At 32.1% G+C, this 16,879-nt stretch overlaps 3 protein-coding genes across 3 annotated transcripts; 2 read left to right on the top strand and 1 right to left on the bottom strand.

Annotated features, from left to right (window-relative positions):
* The first annotated feature begins 304 nt into the window (after nucleotides 1–304).
* LOC113391326 (zinc finger protein 664-like) lies at nucleotides 305–1,698 on the top strand. Its single transcript, XM_026627270.1, has one exon. It carries the CDS (start codon nucleotides 388–390, stop codon nucleotides 1,696–1,698), a length of 1,311 nt encoding a protein of 436 aa, XP_026483055.1. The 5' UTR covers nucleotides 305–387.
* Nucleotides 1,699–6,328: 4,630 nt separating this feature from the next.
* On the top strand, nucleotides 6,329–6,947 carry LOC113391325 (zinc finger protein 79-like). Its single transcript, XM_026627269.1, has 2 exons — nucleotides 6,329–6,821; nucleotides 6,865–6,947. Exons 1-2 carry the CDS (start codon nucleotides 6,329–6,331, stop codon nucleotides 6,945–6,947), a joined length of 576 nt encoding a protein of 191 aa, XP_026483054.1.
* A 4,880-nt stretch (nucleotides 6,948–11,827) lies between these two features.
* Nucleotides 11,828–16,582, bottom strand: LOC113391323 (zinc finger protein 708-like). Its single transcript, XM_026627268.1, has 2 exons — nucleotides 15,739–16,582; nucleotides 11,828–12,819 (listed from the first exon to the last, which is right to left on the bottom strand). Exons 1-2 carry the CDS (start codon nucleotides 16,532–16,534, stop codon nucleotides 11,828–11,830), a joined length of 1,788 nt encoding a protein of 595 aa, XP_026483053.1. The 5' UTR covers nucleotides 16,535–16,582.
* Nucleotides 16,583–16,879: the final 297 nt, after the last annotated feature.

The raw sequence follows: 16,879 nt of genomic DNA, 5'->3' as shown, positions 1-16,879 counted from the left end.
GAAAACAAACTTCTTCTTTGGGGAGTTAATATTCATTCCAGTATTGTTAAAAACATTTACTCTTTAAATTCGCTAAATTCTTATTTATCTATTTATCTATGCGCTAAAGTTTGTCGTGTAGTGTTGGCAGACGAAGGCCTAAGCATAGAGAATTATTATGAATTTGAAAACAAGATAAGTGTCTCGTCTTCATAATAATATGCTCTATGCTTGAAATGTCAAACAACTGTATACGACTTCTTAGATTTCCCGCAATAAATATAAATATAGTTAAATTATCCTATTTAATGATTAAAATATTATATATTTATTATTAAATCACGATTAAATAGTACGCAATCGTTTTCGTGAAGACTTACTAAATAAAAGCAGTGAAAATATTAAAAAATGAATGAAGAAACTATGATGTACATGGAGGATGATCAGGAAATAAAAATGGAACCGCCGGAATATTTAGAAGAAGACATTAAATATGAAATTGAGGATGAATTCGATAATGTTGATGATATTGTTAAGTCTGAAACGTGTACTGAGGATGATGAAACGTGTTTAGGAAGATTTATGAATTCTGAAGTATCAATTGAGGAAGAAGTCAAACAGGAGGTAATCGAGACACAATCTTCTGAATCGTTGGAAAGATTCACGAATTCCGAAGTGACAATAGCAGATGGAAGGGAACAAGATGTTGAGTCTCTTTTAGTTCAGTACTTCATAATTCCTGCTACTGTAGTACAACCTAGTATTGAATTGATTAATCTAAAACAAAATGGAAAGCGTCTTCATCAATGCGGAACATGCAAGATGGTTTTCACATCATCAAGTATTCTGAAAAAGCATATGCATATTCATACTGGAGGAAGACCTTACAAATGTAAAGATTGTAACAAAGACTTCATTCACATATCTGTTTTAAAGAGACATATGCTTACTCATTCTAGAAAAAAGCTTAAGCCTGTTCCTAACTGTGGAGCTTGCAATAAGTCTTTTACCACATTGGGTGCTTTGAAAATCCATATGAATACAGAGGAACGACCTTACCAATGCGGAGTATGTAATAAAGCATTCCAAAAACCAACTAAATTAAGGCTTCATATGCTCACTCATCCTGGGGAGGATTCTCATAAATGTGGAGTATGCAATGAGACATTTGCACAACTGAGTGATATAAAAACCCACATGCGTATTCATACAGGAGAACCTATTTACAAATGCATAATCTGCAATAAGACATTTGGATATTTGTATAATATGAAGGTGCACATGCACATTCATACTGGAGAACGCCCTTACAAATGTGAAATGTGTAACCAAGACTTTCGTCAATCAAACGAATTAAAGCGGCATGAAATGACCCATACTGGAAACGGTTTTCATGAGTGTATAATTTGCAATAGGAAATTCCACCGACCGAGTGGTTTGAGCAAGCATATGCTTATTCATACAGGAGAACGCCCTTTCAAATGTGATGTTTGTGAGAGAGACTTCAGTCAATTGTATAATTTAAGAGATCATATGCGAATTCATTCTGGAGTTCGCCCCTATAAATGCCAATTCTGTCATAAGATATTTGCATGGTTGTCTAATATGAAAAAGCATATGCGTATTCATACAGGAGAGTGTCCTTACAAATGCGAAATATGTAACAAAGACTTCAGATATTTGTATCATTTAAAACAACATATATGTAATAATACTTGAAAAAACTAGGATTACATGTTTGTATTATATTATTTTTTGTTTGTTTGTATTGTATTATATTATGTATATTAGATTACGTGTTTGTAATATAAATGGAGATATAAAACTAACACAATAATGTAATTGTTTTCGTTCAATAGGATTACATCGCATATATTGTAATTAATTATTTGCTATGGTATTAATGTATCTGATAATATGATGTAGATACTTATTTTGATATTGATATTTATTAACTTTCCGTAGAGTAGTTATAGTAATGGGCCGAAAATCGAAAATGAAAATTTTTGTATTTCTCGACGTTTTGAAGGTTTCTGAACATTTTGGCATACCTCAGAATGGATGTGTGCGTGTCCACATTTTTTAACTTCCCCGTAGGGTAAGTTATAGTAATCGCAAAAAAAATCGAAAATGAAAATTTTTATATATCTTTACGTTTCAAAACCTTCTGAACATTTTGGCATACCTTAGAAAAAATTGATGTATGTGTGTGTGTGCGTGATGTGTGTGGGATACAAATTTTCGTCAACAATTTCGGGAACACGGATGAAGCGATTTGAATAATTCAAAAAACATTCGATTCGTATTGATAAGAAGACGTGCTGATTAGTTTTTTGACAAAGGCAGGTCTAGCCGTTCCGGAAATATGGGGCAAAAAGTGCCAAAAACGGTAACTCAGTTTTTAAGAGAACGGAGCGTCTGATTTGAATAATTCAAAAAACATTTTATTTGTATTGACTAAATGAAAAACTGTTTAAATTTTTGAAAAGGAAGGCGCAATGACTTCGGAGATACAGAGGAAAAAGTAAAAAAATGAGCCATTTGGTGGTCAAAAGTGAACATTAGACATATGCACATCAAATTATCAGATATTTGATAAAGATTTTGACAATAAGTATAAATTTTGTTTACATTCCTATGGGTTTCGTACCAATGTTTATCCGTTAGACACCGACGCGGCGCTTACGCGCTTCGATATTTCGTCTCTATGCAGTTAAAGCAGTACGATTGCTTTAAAAAAAAGTTCAGAATTTCCAAAATATTTAAAAATAAATTTTTCTTCAAATAAAAGTAAATTTTTGTCAAAAATTTACAGTTTCTCAAAAATCTAATTTTTTCAGAGTATTTTTTTTTCAAAAATGTTAATCTTTGTAAAATAAAATAATTTTTGGTACGAGAAGTTCCAGCAATTTGCCTTACGGCACGATGCCATGCGCCCCACTAGTTCGTCCAAGTTTTCGGATGCACGGATCAACCGATTTAAATGATTCAGAAAACATTCGATTCCTATTGATAGGGAGATGTGCTGATTAGTTTTTGGCAAAGGCAGATCTAGCCGATACAGAGATACGAGTGCAGAAAGTACAAATCGAGTGTTTGAGAGAACTGAGTATCCGATTTGAATGATCTAAAAAACATTCAATTTGTAATGATTGGGAGAAGAGGTGATTAGTTTTTTGGCAAAGGCAGGTCCAGGCATTTCGAAGATACAGAGCTAAATGTGCAAAAAATTGCAGTTTTTGAGAGAACTAAGCGTCTGATTTGAATGATTCAAAGAACTGCTTGTGCTGACGAAACGATTGCTTTTGAGGAAAGCAATTCATTCTCAAATTTTTTTTGTAATCTTGTTTTTAAAAATCAAAAAATAATTCGGATTTTAATTGTAATTCTGGCTTGTTCTAAAGCTCACTTTTAGTTCAGTTTATATAACTCTTATAAATTTAGGACAATGTCCTTCATTTTAAATTTAATTGTTTAGTTTTATTTATTTACTTTTTATAAAACGAAAATAATGAAAGTTACATTTATAATAATCTATTTAAAAACATTTTCTATTCCTCATATATTTCAATATGGTACGGAAAGTACTAGCAATTTGCCCTAAGGTACGATGCCATGATGCCATACACCACTATAGTTTTTTTTAATCCGCAAAATTTTTTTTTTTAATATCGAAAATAATTCTAATTTTGGCTGAAGTTCTAAAGCTCACTTTGATAGTTTAAAAAAGTAATTTTAATTTTGCATTTCAGTTTATGTGATTCTTATAAATATTGAACAATGCCCTTTATTTTAAATCTGATTTATTTAGTTTTGTTCATATACTTTTCATAGAAACTTATATAAACGTCGTTGTCCAATTCATAAGCTCTTATATTGTGTCTATAAAATACAAATAATGAATAAAGTTACAGTACTTATAATAATCTATTTGAAAATGTTATTTCTCGAACATTTCGTTACCGTACGGGAAGTTCCAGCATTTTGCCTTAAGGCAACTAGTTTAATGATTTAAAATGATGGTAAAATTTTTTACTCAACTAAAGAAGTTTTGTAGACTGCTCACGTACTTTTTCGCTAATTCCAAAGCCATTTCAAATTTCTAATGGCTTGGCCGATTTTCTCGCAAATCTAGTCGCGGCTCTTTCTTTACAAATTTATTAAAACGGCTTTTGAATTTCTGTAATTCAAATTATTCATTCAAAGACTTATCACATCACAGAAGCGACTTTTGCCACAAATCTGAACTATTATATTTTTTCAAATATTGATAAATTTTTAAAATTGAACGACGATGTACTATAGGGCCTATCATGGTATGGTATCTATCAACATAAAAAGGTTCATCAGAAGACAGAACAAAAGTTTTTCAACAGAAGAAACGGATCGGCCCAAATAATATCTTTCAAAATATTTGAATTTACAAAATCGATTCCGATTTGCGGGCTAAAACGTGGACGAAAAAAATCTCACTTTTCTGCTACTTCGAGGTACATTGAATGGATTTTAAATTTTTAACTTCCCGAAGGAGAAGTTTATGTTTTCTCGACGTTCCAAGCCATTCTGAATCGAATCAGACCAAATTTGGAAAAAGTATGTGTATGTGTGTGTGTGTGTGTGAACAGATTTTTTGCCGTAAATCGACGTTTTCTCAAAAACGGCTGGATCGATTTCAAAAATTTAAAAGCCATTCGATGTATCTCGATGAGGACTAGCGTTCCTCAGTCTTGTGCGACGATCAGCCGGGCCGCTTCTTTGTAAATCGCAGAAAAGTGAAAAAATTTTCGTGCATGTTTCAGCCCGCAATTCTCAATTGATTTTGAAAATTCAAAAATTGTTCGAAAGATATTGGTTGGGAATCGTGCTGATTAGTTTTTGGTAAAGATCGGCCGGGCCGTTTTCTTGTAATAAAGTGTTAAAAAAAATTTTTCAGCGATTTTTATGATTTTTTTTTGACGGTAGATACCATAGAATTATAGTCCAAATATTACGGCCCTACGGCAAGTCGTTTAATTTTTAAAATTCTTCAAAGTTTGCAAAAATTAATATCGTTTTTCTGGCATTTGTCAAAATTAGACCTTTTATCGACGTTTTCTCAAAAACGCCTGAACCGATTTCAAAAATTTAAAAGCCATTTGATGTATCTCAATGAGGACCATCGTTTGTCAGTTTTGTGCGGTGATCTGCCAAGCCATTTCTTTGTAATTTCGAAAGAAGTGTTAAACTTTTCGTCCACATTTAAGCTTATACTACCGAACCGATTTTAAAAAATCGAAAACTGTTCGAAAGATATTAGTTCGGGATGGTACTGATTAGTTTTAGGTGAAAATCTACCGAGCCGTTTTCTTGTAATTAACTGTTGAAAAAAAATTAAGCCGATTTTCATGGAGTTTTTTTTTTTTATATATATATCATGATCTTATAGAACTTGCTGAAACATTACGGTCTTACGACAAGTAATTTAAATTTAAAAATTCATCAAAGTTTGAGAAAATGAGTATACTATAGTTATATAGTAGTATAGTATATATAGTTTTTTTGACGTTTGTTAAAATATAAATTAGACGATTTACTTGGTATAACGGTAGAGTACTTGATCTTAATGAACATTCTAAACCATTAAAGTCCTACGGAAACTGGTTCAATTACAAAAATTGTTGATTTTTGAAAATTTGCTTTTAGAAAATACTCCACTTAGAATACTTTTAGAAAATACTCTACTTAGTGTTCGTTCGTTTTCAAATATGTGTAATAAATCCACTCGGAATACTTTTAATCACTCATAAATTAATTTATTTTTTATTGATTGAGTCGATTATTTACACATATCGGGATGTTCATGTAACTTGCCTCAAGGCAAAATACCAATACCAACTAGTTAAATTTAAATTAGCTCGCGTGCACACACACTTTTTACTTTACTACTTTTTCGAAATGTGGTCCCATTCGACTCAGAACGACTTGTAACGCCAAGAAAACAAAATTAGCAAACCGGAAGTTTTCACGAAAACTTAATATTTATTCCAGAATTGATAATAAAAACATTTGTTCTTTAAATTTGCAAAAGTCGGTTTGTCGTTTGGTGGTTCATGTTGCCAGACGAAGGTTGAAGCATAGAGAATTGTTCTGAATTTGGAAACTAGGTAAGTGTCTCATCTTCATAATAACATACTCTATGCTTGAAATGTCAAAAAACTAAATACTTTCAATTAGATTTCCAACAATAAATATAAATATAAATAAGTTTAATATCATATTTATGAAGGACGTTAATTAAAATACATTATTAAATAGCACGTAACCATTTTGGCCAGTACTTATTGAATATCCATGGTGCAATTATCTAAAAATGTCTGAAGAAACAATTATGTCTATGAATGTTCAGGAAATTAAAATTGAACCACTAGAATATACAATAGAAGAGATTAAGGATGAATTTGATAATGCTGATGATTTTGTTAAGCCTGAATCATGTTCTGAAGACGACAAAACGAGTTTAGAAAGATTCATGAAGTCCGAAGAAGTAACGATAGAGAAAGAAGTCCAACAGAAGTTAATTCAGACACCCTCTTATGAATGTGACATATGTAATAGATCATTTTCAGAATCGTATTATTTAAAAGAGCATATGGTCGAACATATGAGTAGTCATAGCAACAAAAACCCCCACAAATGCGATATATGCTTTAAAACATTCAGACAACCGACAATTTTAGCAAAACACATGATTCTTCATACCGGAAAAAGCCCTCACACATGTGGAATATGCAATAAAGCTTTCACTCAGACGAGCAGTCTGAAACAGCACATGCTCATTCACACTAAAGAGCGTCCTTTTGAATGTGAAATATGCAATAAAACATTTAACCAAAAATACCATTTAAGTACACACATGCTTATCCACACAGGAGAACGCCGACACAAATGCGAAATATGCAATCAGGCATTCACACAGGCAAGCAGTCTGAAAAGGCACATGGTCACTCATTCGGGAGAGAGCCCTTTTAAATGTGAAATATGTAATCGGACATTCAGCCAAGCATCTACTTTAAGACGCCACGTATGTATCTATACAGCTGAGCACCGTTTTAAATGTGAAATATGCAGTAAAAGATTCAAGAGATCAAATGCTTTGAAAACGCACATGCTCATTCACAGTGGAGTACGTCCCTATGAATGCAAAATATGTAATAAAGCATTCACACTATTACGCCATCTGAAAAACACATTCGTATTCATTGATGTATGTGCACTAATGTGGAAAATGAAACTAGTGGGGTGTATGGCATCGTGCCTTAAGGCAAATTGCTGGAACTTCCCGTACCGTAATGAAATGTTCGAGGAATGCTGAATGTTTTCAAACAGATTATTATAAATATTGTAACATTGTGTAATATTTATAAGAATTATATAAACTGAATTGCAAAGTTAAAATTATTTGTTTAAAGTATATTAGAACTTTAGTCAGAATTAAAAATAAAATCTGAATTATCTTCGATATACAAAAAAAACTAAAAAAAAAAAAAATATAAAAAGAATGATACAATTTTTTTTTCCCCAAAATCAATTACTTTGTTAAAACAAGCTGAAAGTTCTTTGAATCATTTAAATTGGTCGCTTAGTTCTCTCAAAAACTGCCAATTTTTGCACATTTAGCTCTGTATCTTCGAAATGGCTGGGCCTGCCATTGCCAAAAACTAACAATCACTTCTCCCAATCATTACTAATTGAATGTTTTTTAGATCATTATTTTCGATATACAAAAAAAAAAAAATTATAAAAAGAATGATATAATTTTTTTTTCCAAAATCAATTACTTTGTTAAAACAAGTTGAAAGTTCTTTGAATCATTGAAATTGGACACTCAGTTCTCTCAAAAACTGCCATTTTTTGCACATTTAGCTCTGTATCTTCGAAATGGCTGGACCTGTCATTGCCAAAACCTGATAATCACTTCTCCCAATCATTACTAAATGAATGTTTTTTTAGATCATTCAAATCGGATGTTCCGTTCACTGAAAAACTCGATTTGCATTTTCTGCACTCTTTGCTCCGTATCTCCGTAATGGCTGGACCTGCCTTTTCCAAAAACTAATCAGCACATCTCCCTATCAATAGGAATCGAATGTTTTTTGAACCATTCAAATCGGTTGATCCGTGCGCCCGAAAATGTGACTGGAAATTTGTATCCATACATACATACACACACACACATCCATTTTTTCTGAGAACGTCGAGAAATGTAAAAATTTTCGATTACAATAACTTACCCTACGGGAAGTTAAAAAATATAAAAAGAATGATACAATTTTTTTTTTCCAAAATCAATTACTTTGTTAAAACAAGCTGAAAGTTCTTTGAATTATTTAAATTGGACGCTTAGTTCTCTCAAAAACTGCCATTTTTTGCACATTTAGCTCTGTATCTTCGAAATGGCTGGGCCTGCCATTGCCAAAAACTAATAATCACTTCTCCCAATCATTACTAATTGAATGTTTTTTAGATCATTCAAATCGGATGCTCCGCTCACTGAAAAACTCGATTTGTATTTTCTGCACTCTTTGCTCCGTATCTCCGTAACGGCTGGACCTGCCTTTGCCAAAAACTAATCAGCACATCTCCCTATCAATAGGAATCGAATGTTTTTTGAACCATTCAAATCGGTTGATCCGTACGCCCGGAAACGTGGACGAAAAATTGTATCCATACATACATACACACACACGAACATATCCATTTTTTCTTAGGTATGCCAAAATGTTCAGAAACCTTCAAAACGTCAAGAAATGTTAATAAGTAGGCTTGCACTGAATATTTGGTTACCATTCGGTATTCGGCCGAATATGCTGAATAGTAACTTAATATTCGGGCAAAAATAAAAAATTCGGAGAAAATATTGTGTGTGTGTTTTATCTTTTACGCAATAAAGAGCTTGCGATGGATCTGTATATTTTGAAGGCTTTAGATTTACATAATATGATATGAAGAATTATGTAATAAATTCACTATTGTACTTTGAATATATAATAGTTTAAAGTTTATCGCTTTTTGAGATTATAAACGAATACGTGAAGAACACTTTACTCAATATTCAAAGGACACGTTTTTGTTATAAATTTATGTTATTTGTAAGGAATCATTCAATGATTACATGCATGTGTTGTATTTATATTCAATAAAGTCATTCATTATATTCAATCTAAGCATGTTTAAATAAAGAGATATCATAGGCTCTTCATTGCAAAAAATACAAATAATATTTTTGGTCAGTTATAACATATAAGAAATAATATTCTGTTTTAAAAAGAAAACAATAAATGTTTATGAAAGAAATAATTAGAAATACATTTATATATATGTAAAGAATCGCTTTTTGATTTTTCCCCCTAGCACATATGTTATTTAAGTATTCGGTATTCGGCCGAATAGTATAAATGATATCAAATTTTCCAAATAAGAAAGAGTGACCGAATAGTAATTGCAAACCTAGACATAAAAATTGAATATACATGTAGTACGTTAGTAATATAACTACTGCAAATAGTAATTACTTTAATACTAGTCCAATCATTTAAGCTAAAATTAAATAAGAATCTCGGAATTCGAGATATTCAGCTGTAATGCTGTAAATACTGTATATTGACACTCTAAAAGTTGTCTCAAAAGCTACATATGGTACGTACACCCCATACACCCTACCATATGTAGGTTTTGAGACAACTTTTAAGGTGTCAATATACAGTATTTACAGACTTACAGCTAGGTATCTTGAATTCTGAGGTGAACTTACTATAATGACTGGACTATACGAACGAATTTAGCAGTTAAAAACCTGCCAAATATTCGGTATTTTAACGAAATAATTTTTATTTAGTGTGTAATTAAAATTAAAATCCGAGTTATTTTCAATACACAATTTTTTTTTTTAATATTTTTTTTCCAAAGGAAATTGATTGCAAAAAGTTTTTGAATCATTTAAATCGAATGCTTAGTTCTCTCAAAAACTGCAATTGTTTGCATATTTAGCTCGGTATCTCCAAAATGGTTGGGCCTGCCTTTGCCAAAAATTAAACACCACTTCTCCTGTACAGAGCTATGCTCCAGGCATAGCACTCTAGCATTTAGCATTTCCAATTCAAATTTGTCCTCAAGATCAATAATATTTCATTTACAAGTATCGAGAAATTCACAATTCAGGATTCTTATAAAACATTGATATTAAGTTTTTTGAAGTGAAGCATCTTTAGACTCGCTTACTACAAATCCATAAAAAATGCAATGCAAGTGTATAATTTTAACAAATTCTATTTTAATTTTGGTATTTTATACAAAACTACTTAAACTCGAAACATTTTAATATTCCTAAAATATAGTAATAATTATCATAACATTTATTTATAATTTTATATATACAATCATATTCTACTTAAAAAGAGCTTTTAATCGACACCCTACACGCCATAAAACACTCATGAAATATTTTGAAGTAAAACTTCTTTAGACTCGCTTACTACAAGTCCATGAAAAAATGCAATACAATCAGCCTTTTTTTAGTAAGTTATAGTAATGAGCCGAAAATCGAAAATGAAAGTTTTTGCTTATCTTCACGTTTCAGAGGTTTCTGAACATTTTGGCGTACCTAAAAAAATGAATTTCTGTGTTTGTGTGTGAGTGTTTTGTATGTTCGCATTTTTCCGTCCACGTTTTCGAGCGCACGGATCAACCGATTTGAATGGTTCAAAAAACATTCGATTTCTATTGATAGGAAGATGTACTGATTAGATAGTTTGGCAAAGGCAAGTCCATCCGTTACGGAGATACGGAGCAAAGAGTGCAGAAAATAGAAATCGGGTTTTTGAGAATACGGAGTATCCGATTCGAACGATCCAAAAAACATTCAATTCGTAATGTTGGGGAGAAGAGGGGCCGTTCAAGTATTACGTAAGCACTATAGGGGGGCGGGGGGGTTATTGATTTGCTTATTTTGGGTGACATGGGGGGCAGGGGAGTCTAAATGATGATTACGTCATAGGTAGTATTTTAAATATATAGGTGGGGGATAAGAGCTTTGCTTATTTTTGCTAACAAGGGGGATTGGGGGGGTAAATAATTGTAATAAATCTGCTTACGTAATACTTGAACGACCCCAGAGGTGATCAGTTTTTTTTTTTGCAAAGGCAGGTCTAACCAGCTACCAGCTAAAGAGATACCAAGCTAAATGTGCAACAAATGGTAGTTTTTGAGAGAATAAGCATCCGATTTGAATGATTCAAAAAGCTTTCTGCTTTTGTTGAAACAATTGTTTTTGGAAAGAAAAAAATTTTTTGAGTGTCGAAAATAAGTTGGATCTTAATTCTAATTCTCACTAAAGTTCTAAAGCTTACTTATATACTTCAAATAAGTAACTTCAACTTTGCAACTCAGTTTATAATTCTTATAAATATTAGACAATGTCCTTCAGTTAAAATTTGATTGATTAAGTTTTGTTTATTCACTTTTCTGTGAACATATAGAAGTTACAGTATTTATAATAATCTATTTGAAAGCATTTAATAATCCTCGAATATTTCATTACGGTACAGAAAGTTTCAGCAATTTAACGTAAGGCACAATGCCATAAACCACTAGTTTACAATAGTTTTATGGTCTAAGGTTTTGCAATGATCATTCATCCTATAAACAATCTTTAAATGCAGATATGTACATTTATTATCATAAATAACAATAAGTTGTTTTAAAAAGCACAATTGAAAGTAAAAATGATTTATTACACATTTTACATCCATAAAATATTACCTTAATTGTTTTTTTCAAAATTATTTAGAATTAATTCCTACTCACTAATATTTCAATGATTTTCATTCTGCTTCCGACTGTGAATTTTCATGTGCTTCCCCAATTTATCAGATCGATTAAATCTCTTATTGCATACATCACATTTATAAGGGCGATCTCCCGAATGAATCAGCATGTGCCTTTGCAGATGTTGTAATTGTGTGAATGTCTTATTGCATATTTTGCATTCATGGGGGCGTTCTCCACTGTGTATACGCATATGATTTTTCAAAACCATCAATTTCGCAAATGTTTTACTACATATTTCACATTTAAAAGGGCGTTCACCTGTATGGATATGCATGTGTTGTTTCAAAGTATATGATAGGTTGAATGTCTGATTGCATATTTCACATTTAAAAGGGCGCTCTTCGGAATGAGTGACCATATGCCTTTTCATGCTGCTTTGCTGGGTAAATGTCCGATTGCATAATTTGCATTCAAAGGGGCGTAATCCAGTATGAATTATCATATGCTTTTTTAAAGTACCCAGTTGTCTGAAGTCTCTATCACATCTATCACATTTGAAAGGGCGTTCCCCTGTGTGGATGCTCATATGTCTTTTTAAGGCACCTGAACCTTTGAAGGTTTTACTACATACTTGACATGTATAACGATGATGCTCTCTTGCATGGGTAAGCATGTGTTTTGATAAAATTGACGAGTGTTCAAATGTTTCAGAACATAGATCGCATTTATGGGAGTCTTTTTTGATGTGACTACTCATGTGTTCGACCATGTGCTCTTTTAAATAATGCGATTCTGAAAATGATCTATTACATATGTCACATTCATAAAAGGGCGTTTCAATTACCTCCTGTTTGATTTCTTCTTCAATTATTATCTCGGTTTTCAGGACTGTTTCTAAACACGTTTCATCACCCTCAGTACACGATTCAGACTTAACAATATCATCACCATTATCAAATTCAACCTCAATTTCACATTTAATGTCTTCTTCTAAATATTCTAGTGGTTCCATTTTAATTGTCATGGATTTTTCTTCTGACATTTTTAGAAATTTTCACTTCGCGTATTCAATAATAGCAGCGTACAATTTAGTAATCTATGAATAAAATAGATAGACTCAATAATCTTCTAAAATATGATAATTAATTCAATTATATCTACATTTGTTACTGAAAATGAAAACTTGAGTAAATTGACAATCGACAGCATAGAGAGACGACATGAAACTCGTGCAATATTATTTTCCATAAACGAATCATAGTTAAAAGAAGAGATAGATTGGATACTCTTCTTTCGTCTGTGAATGGATAAAAGTTTTCACTGTTTTCACTTTAAATTTAAATTCATAAAAAGATAAACTATTGATGCATGGCATCATGCCTTCAAGCAAATTGCTGGAACTTTCCGTACCACAATTAAATTTTCGAGAAAAAAAACAGTAATCAATAAATAATGATTAATAATTTACAATTGTTTTAAACATTTTCAAATAGATCATTATAATCACTATATATTTTATCGTTCATAAAATATCCAGTGACAATCTTATCGCTCAAAGCACTTGAGAATGTTTACATTGGCAAGAGGTGTCGAATAAATCCATCTGAGGTTATATTTCTTACTATTTGAATAAGGCATTCGAAATATATACATTTTCGAAATAAGTATAAATAAGAATAAGTATAAAACTTTGTATATTTTTGAAAATCTTGTTAAAATTTGTTTTCTGAAAATTTTTAAATTTGCTTGAACCGTATAAGTAAACTTCAAAAATTAACAATCTTGGTACGGAACCCAACAAAATTGTAACAAAATTAGTACTCATATTTAAACATTTTATGAGCATATATCTAATGATCTCCAATTTTTCATTTTGTCGATACAAGTAAAATGTTTTTTGAATCATTCAAATCGGGTACTCCGTTCTCTCAAAAACTGAATTACAGTTTTTGGCACTTTTTTCCCTGTATCTTCGAAACGGCTGACCCTATCTCTACCAAAAACTAATCAGCACGCCTTCTCATCAATAGGAATCGAATGTTTTTTCAATCATTCAAGTCGGTTGATTTGAATCCGAAATCGTGGACAAAAATATTGTATCCAAACATACATAGACACACACACAAACATCCATTTTACTAAGGTGTGCCAAAACCTCAGAAAAAATGGATGTGTGTATGTCTTTTGTGTCTCCACAATTTTTCATCCACGTTTTCGGGTGCGCGGATCAACCGATTTGTTATATAATTTGCTGATTAGTTTTTGGCAAAGGCAGGACTAGCCGTTTCAGAGATACATGCGGAGTAAAGAGTGCAGAGAATAAAAATTAAATTTTTGAGAGAACAGGGCATCCGATTTGAATGATCCAAGAAACATTTAATTCGTAATGATGGAGAGAAGTGGTGATTAGTTTTTGACAAAAACAGGTCCATTCGATTCAGAGATAATGAGCTATAAGTGTGAAAAATGGCAGTTTCAGCCAGCCATTTCGAAGATACGGAGCTAAATGTGCAAAAAATGGCAGTTTTTGAGAGAACTAAGCATCCATAACTAAGCTTGTGCTGACGAAACAATTGCTTTGGGACTTTTAAATTAAAAATCGTCGACACAAGCGGTAAGCTTTTCGAATCATTCAAATCGGACGCTTAGTTCTCACAAAAACAGCCATTTTTTGTACACGTTGCTCCGTATCTCCGGAACGATTGGACCTGCCTTTGCCAAAAACCAATCACCAATTCCCCACATCATTACGAATTGAATGTATCGGATGTTCCGTTCTCTCAAAAACTCGATTTCTATTTTTTGCATTTTTTGCTGCGTATCTCCGAAACGGCTAGTCCTGCCTTCTCCAAAAACTAATCAGCAAACCTTCCTACCGGTTGATCCGTGCGTCCGAAAATTTGGACAAAAAAATTGTATTCATACATGCACACACACATTCATTTTTTCTGGGGTATGCCAAAATGTTCAGAAACCTTCAAAACGTGAAGTAATGCAAAAATTTTCAATTTCGATTTTTGGACGATTACAATAACTTAGAAGTTAATTAGCAAATCGCATTTTCTTGCGAAAACAAACTTCTCCTTCTGAAAGTTAAAAAATAGAACATTTAGCAACTTATGGGGCAATTCTGCCGTAACAGAGCTCATTACATACCATGGCGATAAAAATTGTGAAGCAGTCTAGTTGCTGTGCGATCAGGCGTCTTTTATATATTAACAAGCAAAGAATAATCTTATGATAACTGCATCGTCGCAAATTCTGTTATCATAACAATCTTCCTTGCTTGTTTATATGTAAAATACACCTGATCGCACGGCAAATTGTTAGACATTTTATAATGTTTAATACCAAGAACAAACATAAGAGAGTGTTGCCATGACCACGCTATTTTATGAGCTCTGTAATGGCAGAATTCCCCCATTAATTTAGATGTCATAATCCTTCCCAAAAAAGATGCACATATGAAAAAATATAATAATGAAATAAGTAAATTGATCTGTTGTAGTTTTATATTATTCTTTATAATACATATATGCTTATATAGATAATATATATTCGGAGTTGCTGTTTCATCACATGTGTCTATGATCTGGAGTGGAAACGTAAATGCAATAATTTAAGGGATAAATTGCAACGAAGCATAAAATGCTCCGGAAACATTAAATGTAAGTGCAAGAAGTTTTTTATTGTTTCAATTAAGAAAGTATACAAACAAGAACCATTGCATTGTTCTATTGACACAATCAAATCATAAGATATTCAAAGATTTTGTAGAATGCAACTTTGTTAATGATTGATTAGAAAACAAAAGATCTGCAGTGTAAAGGTTTAATATTTGATTGATTTTCATCACATTCATTGATTTGTCCCCTCAAAGTGCTCTCGTAGATCCTGTAACTTTTCATAGACCACCAATCATGCATATTTCACATTAACAAGCACCTTCTCAACCATGAGTACGCATATGCCGCTTTAGATTATTCGAATCACTAAAGCCTTTCTTACATATTTCACATTTGTAAGGGCGTTCTCCAGTATGAGTACGCACATGCGATTTCATAATTTTCAAATGTGCAAATGTCTTAGAACATATCTGGCATTTATAGGGGCGTTCTCCAGTATGAGTTCGCATGTGTCCTTTTAAATTACATGATTGACTGAAGGCTTTGTCACATTTATCACATTTGTAAGGACATTCTCCGGAATGAATACGCAGGTGATTTTTCATATCACCCCGTCGTGCAAATGCTTTGTCACATATTTCACATTTATAAGGGCGCTCTCCTGTATGAACAATTATGTGTTTTTTCAGAACACTCAGTTGTGCAAATGTCTTATCGCACATTCCACATTTATAAAGACTTTTTTCAGAATGTGTAGGCTTATTTTGTTTTCGATCATCGGATGCATTCAAATTTAAAGGTTCCTGTTTTTCAATATCAACATCCTGATATAATAGATATCCTGTATTGAATTCTTTATCGCCTACAGAAGGCTTTTCACCATCACATTCATAAGTGGGTGCCTCAATTAATTCCTGTTTGACTTCTTCTTCAATCTTTACTTCAGAATTCATAAACCCTTTCAAACACATTCCTTCATTATCTGAATATGGTTCCAACTTAATGATATCACCAGGAACATCAATATCATCCCCATTATCAACTTCGATCTCTTCTATTGAATATTCTGATGTCTCTGTTTTAATTGCCTGATCATTCAGAGACATAATTGTTTTTTCTGACATTTTACGAAAGTTTCACAGCGTATTTTCAATAAATAATTCTGAGAATGGCGAGACCTATTTAATATTGTATTTTAAACAATTTTCTTCTTAAATATGATTATGATTTTTAATAAATTGACATTAATTATTGATTTATTGGTTACTATCAAAACACATTAGTAGTTTGACATTTGAAGCATAGATCAAGTTTTAGAGATGCGACACCATGCGAAGTGGGAAGTTATCTCCGAACAAATTACACTCATAGATAAACAATTATAAATAGATGGCAAACACACTTTGACATTACATCAATTGTAATTCTTTCAGCATATCATACATGTCGCCACTAACCGTAGCACGTAA

Source organism: Ctenocephalides felis, unplaced genomic scaffold, assembly GCF_003426905.1.
Source record: "Ctenocephalides felis isolate EL2017-DRISC unplaced genomic scaffold, ASM342690v1 CF-g0.4_SCAFFOLD_00845, whole genome shotgun sequence".
Classification (NCBI taxonomy): Eukaryota; Metazoa; Arthropoda; class Insecta; order Siphonaptera; family Pulicidae; genus Ctenocephalides; species Ctenocephalides felis.
The sequence above is the reverse complement of the archived record's forward strand: the minus strand, read 5'-3'. Positions and strand labels throughout refer to the sequence as shown.